This window comes from Nannospalax galili, unplaced genomic scaffold, assembly GCF_000622305.1.
Source record: "Nannospalax galili isolate Female #2095 unplaced genomic scaffold, S.galili_v1.0 scaffold50, whole genome shotgun sequence".
In the NCBI taxonomy this organism is placed as follows: Eukaryota; Metazoa; Chordata; class Mammalia; order Rodentia; family Spalacidae; genus Nannospalax; species Nannospalax galili.
This window is the reverse complement of record NW_008328749.1, coordinates 1,394,642-1,404,563: the sequence shown is the minus strand read 5'-3', so window position 1 is coordinate 1,404,563 and position 9,922 is coordinate 1,394,642. Positions and strand designations below refer to the sequence as shown.

The following is a 9,922-nucleotide window of genomic DNA, read 5'->3' as shown; positions in this document are numbered from 1 at the left end:
ATGTGGATGTGAATGCATGTATGTGCATATACATGTGGAGGCCAGAGGTCAATGTAGGATGTCTTCCTCCATCACTCTCTACCTTATTTTTCAAGACAGGGTCTCTCACTGAATCTGGACAGATTGACTGGACTGCCTGGCTAGCAAGCTCCAGGGATCTGCCCCAGTAGCTCTCAAGCTCTCAGGTTACAGACAAAGCTGACTATGCCCAGCTCTTACGAAGGTACTGGAGATCAGTCAGGTCTTGCCCAGCATGGTGGCATACACCTTTAATTCCAGCACTACATAGCAAGTTCCAGGCCAGCTGGTGCGCTACAGGGAGATTCTGTAAAAAAAAAGAAACATCTCAAGTCTTCATGCTTACACAGTAGATGCCAAAACATCATCCCAGCCTTTTTTTTTTGCTTCTTAGTGATTTTTTCTTTTAATTCTTCAAAGTCCAGTTTAAGGTGGATTAAAAGCCTCCCATAAAGCCTTCCCTGCCCCAAATCAAAAGCCTTTCTTCACACCTGTGTATACACTATTGTTATACTTACCACACATTATTACAGTTACCCTTTGTGTTGTCCTTCCTAGACAGTATACCTCCATTTTTAGCAGATTATTTGATAGTCACAAAGGTTAATTATGTAAATGAACTGAGCAGCTTGCAAAAAGCTTTGACAAATTCTTCATTATCACAGTCAACTTTCCATTAACAGACACTCTATACTGAGAAAAAAAGAAAGCTGAGCCTTACATGCTCTTCCATGTGGAGTTCTGGCATAACACATTTATCACTGATTTCATTTCAGAAATCCTTAAATTGACCCCAGCTTCTCTGAAGACCAGAGCCCTGGAAACAAGTAGACAGTCCTTAGGTATTCTTTTTGTGACAGAAACCTCAATGGATTCCTGTCTTTGGTTTATGCCATATCATCTTCTTCATTATTTAAAATGAAGCAAATTATTCAACATTTCTTGGAGGCAATTTGGCCATATTCATTGAAATTTAAAATATTGATATCCTTTAATACAGTATTTCTAGGAATAACACCTATAGAAAGACTGCTGCATATGCAAATAAAAGTTTATGGGGATGTTTATTATAATAATTTTATAATTAAAAATAGAATGATAGCAGATTTTATCCAAAAATGTAATGTAATACAATTTAACCATTAAATAAGTAAAATTAATCTATGTGCCCTAACACATGAAGTTCATTATATGGCAAGAAAATAAGTTACATAATAGACTTCAGAGTCCCAGATTTGGTGTTTGAGTCATTTGTTCATTCTTACATGATAAAACAAGTAACTTCAGGAAACAATTTACAAAAGAGAGGAAAGTAAAGAAATATTGTCATTTTTATTGTCTGCACTTTTTTAATTATACAAGGCATGTCTCCCTAAAATACCCTGTAGTCAAATGGTAGACATTGGGTAATATAATGTCTGTAGCTCATAACCCACCTAATGAAGTGTTGGGAAATGAAAGAAACCAAATGATTTCATAGACACTTAAATCCTGATTGGTCTTTCAAGTTGCCTGTCCCCTGGAGCTGAGTTTAAATTCCTTCTACGAACACAAACCAGCAAAAGATAAATTTTACACCAGAGTAAAGTGGAGAAGTCATCTGGATTTTGAATATCATTTTTCCTGATAGCACAAAGGTAACATTAATTGACCCTATTTTAAGTAGAAAGTTCATTTTTTAAAAAAAATCATCTTCTCTCAAAGGTTAAAAAAGTAGAGTGAACGAGTAACATGATTTTGTTCTTATAGGTAGCAATTTGAAACATGAAGACTACGATTCTACTGTTTTGTCTGCTAGGATCAACTCAGTCATTACCAGTAAGTGCAATACATTTACTTTATGTTCTGAGCAGCCTCAGCAGCATCTCAGGTACAAACTTTTCTCTTCCTGTTCTCTAACAAAACGACTGTGTTCTGTGGTCCCCAACATCCACCCCCCAGCCTGTTTTTTATTTTAGTTGCCTGATTTTATTTTCCTAGGCAAAAGATGATAAATTAATAAGGTGTTAGTGCACATTTCAATATCTTGCATTTTGAAAATGTATCCTGTTAGATTTCAGAGGGTGTAGTACAGGAACAATAGGAAAGAAAAAGACCACATCTGACCTCAACAGAGAGAGACTATGTCTATTAGTACAGCAAGGGGCAACAACTTTCCCACGGGTTGGGGGCTACGGCAAGGAGCAGGGGGACTAGTCAGAGTCTTATATGGGGCAACAGCTTCAGGGAAGACAGGGGCTGTAGGGAAGACGGGCTGCAGGAGAGGCAGGGCCTGCAGGGGAGGCAGGGGCTGCAGGGGAGGCAGGGGCTGGAGGGCAGATTTGTTTTCGACCATTCTTGTAATTTCTCTCGGGACTCGTCCATGTGGCCTGTCTTGACATTCAGGCAGAGAGAAAGAGGAAGTCCCCAATATAGAACTGGATGGTTGGGGACAAGATGTTCTGTGGTCAGAGGTCCTATATTGTGCCAATTTCCTTCACATTAATTCTATCATGGAAGAATTTCAATTGTCTTGGCCAAGAAATAGGGTAGAAATCAGAGATTGTGTGGGTGATTATTTTATTTTCCAAAAATAATTTAGGATTTTCTTGGAGATGAGTTATCCGCTCATGATTAGAAGGGTAAGCTATACTTTCTGATTTTTCTAATTGAAAATACAAGACATCTGTGTTGGCTAAACACTTAAAAATGTACAATACTATGTGACATATAACATTATATGTAAAATGGTAAATGTTTTTTAACTTAGAAGAGCTCATCACAAAATATGTTCATATGCACAGTGGTTTTTTTGTTTGTTTGTTTGTTTTGTTGGGGTGTTTGTTTGTTTGTTTGTTCTGAAACAGGGTCTCCCTCCTATAGCCCCAGCTGGCCTGGAACTGGCTTTGTAGACCAGATCAGGCTGGCCTTGAACTCACAGAGATCTGCCTGCCTCTGCCTCTCAAGTGCTGGGATTAACGGCGTGCACCACCACACCCGGCTAGGGTTTTGTGGGGGTTTTTTTTGTTTTTTAAAGAAAAGAAGACTAGTGTTCCATCCTTCAGTCATCCTCCCTTTTATTTTACAGACACAGAGATGGGTTATTGGATCTCTAAGTGACTTCTCTTTGATCAAGATGCTTAAGTATAAGCAGGGACAAACACATTTGCCATAAAAGAACAAAGAGAGCCATCAAGTTCACTCGGCATTTCTAGAGTCACCCATACAGTTGATGAGTACGTACTGGAAGCTCTGTACATGCCAGACTTGTACTAGTTCCTGAAGATATGATGAGAGAGAAAGTAACGAGGGCGTGATCCCTCATAGGGCTCACAATAACTGTAGATAGCAACTAAATATTTTTAAAGAAATATTGATTGTAAGTTCTGTGAAGAAAATAAATAGGGTAAGTTTTGGGGGGCTAGAACAAAGCACAAATGACCAATATACCTCTTATTTCATGCCATATAAACATATATATTTCTGTGTCCTCAGTAAAAGAAGTTGTCAATGCCAATTTAATCATTGAAACAAAATGGAAAGTTAAATTATTTTATTTTTATTTATTTATTTTTGCCTTTTTGAGACAGGGTCTCCCTTTAGCCCCAGCTGGCCTGGAACTCACTATGTAGACCTAGCTGGCCTGGATCTAACAGAGATCCCACTGCCTCCCAAGTGCTAGAATTAAAGGCATGTGCCACCACACCCAGCTCAAAAGTTAAATTTTAAATTTACCAGAAAGTTGTCCAAAATTGTCTCTCACATATTTATATTAACATATAATTTGCAAAAGTTCAAGGTAAGTTTTGCAGAAGCACAGTTTCCATGTATAATGGACCCTAGAGTAGAAGGGAGGCTAATACAATGGGCAAACAGCCAACAATGTAAGAGCAGCTACATCATTAACAGGTAAGGAATAGGGAGATGACACTGAAACAATGCTCAGATGTAAAACAAAATTTAAAGTGGGTAACAAGGACAAGGTATTTTATATTTGTTAAACTATAAAGACATTTTAATCCATTTGCAAATGTGGACACCTAAAAGAGCCTAGTTGTTATTTTCAGTAAATTAAAAGCTTTAGAATAGGTTCCCAGTTACCAATGCTCTGAATATCAAAAGTGGAAATAAGATAAATTGAACTCATGGGAAGTGGATTCTCTAGAAACCGAGATTTCATTCTTTCAACAGAAATTTGTTGAGTGCCTACTATATGCCAGACTGATGTATCTGCCTGGGGTGTGTCATTGAAGAAAACCCAGCATTTCTACTCTTTTGAAGTGTATATTTCAGTAAAGAAATAAATGTTAAATGATGAACATCTTAAATCAGTTGGTTGCATATAAGCTAGAAGACAAGACTCTGGGAAAAGAACACAGGTAGTGTTAGATGTAGCAGTTCACATTAGAGATGCAGTAGATTGCATACTGATCAGTTCCAATTCAAACAAAAATGGTGATGGGGTAGCCTGTATCTGGAAGAACATTCTAGTCAGAAAGAACAGGGAGAGTGGAGACCTGGAGACAGGAGTAAGCTATGCCCTCCCCCAGGAAGAGCAAAGAACCTAGATAGCCAGGGTAGAATGAGTGAGATGGGCTGAGGCAGAAAGTCAGTGAGTCCCTAGGAGCCCAGAGCATGGGGATCTAATCATCCTTAGAGAACTATGGTTTATACTCTGAGAGAAGTTGGCAGTCACTGCAAGAATTGAGCTGGGGAATGACAACACTGAGCTATTGATTCCAAAGGGTAATTCACTCTGAATCTTATGTAAACAGAATACACATTTTCATAATCATTCAGCTGAAAGGGACCCCCAAGGACAGGTAATTCCAAACATTCCTTACAGTTAAGGAAGAAAAGTCTAAAGTAAAACCAACAGTTAGTGACTGACTGCTCGGGCATAAATCCAAGATGACCCAAGAGCCGGTGCAGCTGGCAGGCCACCCCTCCTGCCCTCTAGGATGCCTTCAGGAGCAAAAACAATCTGAGGTGAGCCTGGGGCAAAGGATTTATTTTATTCAGTGACTAAGATCACTGTAGGAATTCTAGTGCTGTCTCTGTCATTGACCAGGTCACCTTGGGCAGGTACTTGGTTTCTCTAATCTATAAAATAAACCCAACTTAAATTTAATGATACTTAATATACTATGTAAGTACTCTGGTCAGGAAAGAGACTGACCTTCCATTACAGGATTGGTATATCATACACTAGGCAAAAGTGGAAAGCTTCAAAAAATACAGTAAGATTTATGGAAGTTAATTCAAACACTGCAAAAAAAGAAAATGTGCATAGAACTAAGATGCAGAGTATGTCACATGTCCTGGCAAAGGAGAAAAGCAATTACAGGAAATAAACGGGAGCCAGGGACAACCAGCAGAATCCTATTTGCTCAGCACATCTTTTCTAAATCTCACTCCTTTTGACCTGACATTTTCCCATCTTATGAGTCTGTATCCTGCCAAGTACAAAATGTTCCAGGAATTAAAACTGCAAAATGCATGGAGCTTAAAGACAGAGTTTTGTTTGGTGGACAACCTGTGACCTTCCGGATATAAACAGATACAAAACCTCAAACACATCCCTCTTGCCTTATCAGATATTTATATTCACAGAAACAGCTTAGCCCTGCTCTGGGACTTCCTCCAACAAAACCAACTCCAAATCAGGTGACACTGCAAAACCAACAGCAGCCAAGTCAGGTAAGCATCCCACAATAATGAGATTTTCAAACCAGCAAAAAAAAAGCATGCCAAGACTGGCAAATTTTAAAAAATAAAGATTTGCACAGACTGAAGAAAATTTTCCTTTGGGATAGATAAAAAGGAAAAAATGTCACTTTCTTTACATTTAAACGAAGAAAGCAAAGCACCCTCATTCTTTTTCCTTTTATGTGAGTAGTCATTTGGTTTAGCAACTAAATCTAGTTTGTTTTGGAAAATTATAGCATTACTTATTTTAAAAACTTGGGCATCTATGACCTTGGGCTACTGTAACATAGCCTATGTAGAGTTTGTAAAGATAACAGAGAGTAAGAGGTGTATAGACAAATAACTGCAGTTTTCCTAGTGGTTTTCTGTGGGCATGTGTGGTGAATTCATGTGTCTGCATATGAGACCAGAGGTTGACATCAGGTATCTTCTCTATTGTTGTCCTCATGTTTTGAGGCAGGGTCTCTCACAGAACCTGGAGCTTACCTATTGGCTAGACTGGCTGGCTAGCAAGTCCCTGAAATCCTCCCTCTCTACCTCCCAGCCTTGGGGTTACAGACACACCACCATGCCCAACTTTTTACGTGGGTGCAGAGGCTCTGAACTCAGATCCTTTTGTTTGCACAGCAAACACTTCATCCACTGAGCATCTCTCCATAGCCTTCTCCTAGTTTTCTTAAGATTCATTATCAGCATGAGCTGGTGTGTTTTCCTGTAAAATCTGTTTTTTCAAAGCATATCTAAATAACTTTGAAAACCGTGTTGTATTTTGACTTCTTTGTTCTCTATCCCACCAACTCTTAAACTGCTTGCCTTCATCTAAACTCTGAAATACTAAGCAAAAGTACTAGAATTTCAAGCTGTCTCTTTAGGTACTGAACATTATAGAACATTCTAGTCAAGAGTCAATCTAACTCCTTAAAAAACTTGCAGCATATACAACTGGAGACATTCTTTAGAAAATGGAATAAAAAACTGATATGTAAAATTAAGCACTGAAACAAAAATTTATAATGAATTCCAAAGTAAATTAGCTGATAAATAGCATAAACATGATACACTGTTAAGGCATCCAGGACCACACAGGGGAAAATGAGGCCTAATGAGGACCACTCAAGGGTATTGAGAAACCCTGGACCTTGCCTTCATTTACTTTCATGGTAAATATACCTTTGGCAGTAGCATAAATAACATGAGAATATCTACCATATGACAGAGTAATAGAAGCAGATAACCTCTCATCTAATAAACCAATTTCAATGTCCTGCAGGTCTTTCCTTCTTTAAATTTAATACCGTTAACACAGCTGCTCACTCTGGGGTCAGATCTGCAGTTGGTAAGTACTCTTTTATATCGTCTTAATACCCATGGATTAGTAAATGTAGCACCTAATGTTGAACATGGGGGAGGGGCAAGGATATATAGAAATGTCTACCCACAAGTGCGCATGCACACTTGCTCACTGCAGATCAGCCAAAGGAGGCACAAGAGTAAAAGAGAGATGGATGCTATTCAGTAGATCCCTTAGAAGTTTTCCTAACAAGGCTCCCTGAAAGAACTGATCTCATTCTTTTTACTTCAGTTCCTGACACATCTTCTCCAAAATCCTGCCCTGAATTCCTCCACCAGTCCTTCCTTGATATCTTCTATAATATACACATGCCTACATAAATGCTCTGATCTTCGCTCTTCTCACAGAACACCTGTGAAGTTTAATCTGTTTGGGGAAGAAAAATAAGTTCCTGTACTGATTTTTTTTCCAATAGTCAGGTTTAAATATACCATTAATCCACATTCCAGAATAGATACTTCATTCTGCACTTCACAATTTGTGTGGGAATCCCTATAAAAGAATTTATTTAGCTGGGCGTGGTGGTGCACACCTTTAATCCCAGCACTTGGGAAGCAGAGGCAGGTGGATCTCCGTTGGAGGCCAGCCTAGTCTACATAGTGACTTCCAGGACAGCCGGTGCTACAGGGAGACCCTATCTCAAAAAAAGAATTTATTTCTTCATGGGAAAAAAAGCAATCAAATTTTCCAAGACCTTTATTGTAGCCAGAAGATACTCTCAGAGACAGAGTTAAATGCCAAAGAAAAAAATTTAAGGCAGGAGGATCTACAAGATGGCTTAGTATATAAAAATACTTTCTGTGATTCTGTGAAGGTCTGACAGCCTGAGTTTGGTCCCAGGAACCCATGAAAAGTGGAAAGAGAGAACAGAAAGTTCCTCACAAGGATGTTCTCTGACCTCCATAAGCACATACTATGGCATGCACACACCCACTCCCTACACACACACACACACACACACACAAACACACACATCATATACACAAATACAATAAGATTTTTTAATTAAAAGTTTTAAAATTTGGAGCTGGAGCAATGGCTCAGTGGTTAGGAGAACTGGCTGCTCTTGCGGAGGACCTGGGTGCGATTCCCAGCACACACACGGCAGCTAACACCCAGTTCAGGGGATCTGATGCCCTCTTCTGATCTCTGCAGGCACTGTGTGACACGGGTGCACTTACACACATGTAGGCAGTACACTCATACATAAAATAAGAGTAATAAATAAAATATTTTAAAGTTTTAAAATTTAATATGGGGCTGGAGAGATTTATCAGTAGTTAAGAACACATACTGCTGTTACAGAGGATCTGAGTTTGGTTTCCAACACCCATGTATAGTGGTTCACAGCTCCTTGTAACTCCAGCTCCAGGGGATCTAATGTCATTTTCTGACCTCTAAAGACTCCTGCCCTCACATGCACACAGACACAAATACACATACACAAAACTAAAATCATTTTAAAAATTTAAAGTAGAAGTTAGCAATGGACCTTATTGTGCTAGCAAACTAACAAATCTTTGAATTTCATCTGTGATTACACACACAATAGAATATTTAACTTTATATAGTAAATCCTCCCTTTAAATATATTTTCACATTTAGTAAATATATTTTAGAGTCCTGGATAACAAAATTGAAAGAAACATAACAAAAATCTTCAATATCCCACAGCTCAGTCCTGCTACAGGAATGGCACCTGGTGCACAAACTATTCCTTTGACCCTGGGGTCGCTGAATGGACAGCAGCAGCTTCAGCCTCAAGTAAGTTCAAGGTTAGGTCTTCAGTTGAATTTCCAGAGCATTGTCTCTTAGGTGAAGTTATGGGATTGAAAGAACTGTTTTCAGGATTCGTGAAAGCTATACCCAGATAATTTGCAGATGAACAACTTCTAGTGAACATAAAACGGTGTTTGGTTATTTGTTTTCTAATATATTCTGTCTTCTACTGAAGACTTCCTAGATGACCAAGATCATTCCAAAAAAAAATTAAGAATGGATAAAGTTTAATTTCAGCAAATCTAATCTCCTTTTTATGCTCTTTCTTCATGGTCCACTCAAAAGTCCCCAGGGACTTTCTAGTTAGTGTGTTCTCCCCTCCCACAATCAATTGCTTGCAGGAAAAACCCTGGAAAGCTCTCTCAGACTGATAAAAATAGCATATTAACATATCACCGTTTTGGAAAATGTTTGCATTTTAACACTGATGAAAGTCCACTCTAAAGTTACTAAAAAGTCTCTAAACTACTTAATAAGGGACTGGGAAAATGGCTCAGTAAATAAAAGTGCTTGCTCTGCAAGCATGAGGACCTCGGTACGAATTCCTAGAACCTATGGAAAAGCCAGGCATGGACCCATTTACCTATAACTCCAGAACTGGAGGAGCAAAGTCAAGCAAATCCCAGGAGCTCCCTGGCTAGTCAAAATAGCAGAAATGGTTAGCTTCTGGTTCAGTGAGAGACCTCTATCTCAAGGCAATAAAGGGGAGAGTGAGGAAGGAGGACACCCAACATCCTGCTCTGGCCTCTGCATAGATGTGTGTGGGCACAGACACCTGCACATTCATGTACCATCTACACAACATACACAGAAAAAAAGAACACATGAACAACTACTTAATAGCTCTGTAAAAATATATAATAATCCTCTATGGCTAGACTAAGTTATTTAGGGATAATTTCTCCCCAGCATGTGACCTCAGCACCATTATACTCACATAATGATCTTTTTTTTAATTTATTATGTAAGTCATATGTTAGTTATAAAGAATCAATAAATATAAATAAACAAGAAGAAATAAGATTCATCCAGAATCTTATTGCTCAGAACAAACATGGTTAACATTCTAGGATATGAGTACTTTTA

The 9,922-nt window shown here is 38.6% G+C and overlaps 1 protein-coding gene across 1 annotated transcript in view; it reads left to right on the top strand.

Annotated features, from left to right (window-relative positions):
• Positions 1–1,607: 1,607 nt before the first annotated feature.
• Positions 1,608–9,922, top strand: part of Amtn (amelotin) — a 24,094-nt gene continuing 15,779 nt past the window's right edge. The window contains exons 1-5 of the mRNA XM_008829537.2: positions 1,608–1,655; positions 1,768–1,836; positions 5,611–5,697; positions 6,977–7,042; positions 8,732–8,821. Coding sequence (XP_008827759.1) covers positions 1,783–1,836; positions 5,611–5,697; positions 6,977–7,042; positions 8,732–8,821 — 297 coding nt within the window. The 5' untranslated portion in view covers positions 1,608–1,655; positions 1,768–1,782. The remainder of the gene's footprint in view (positions 1,656–1,767; positions 1,837–5,610; positions 5,698–6,976; positions 7,043–8,731; positions 8,822–9,922) is intronic.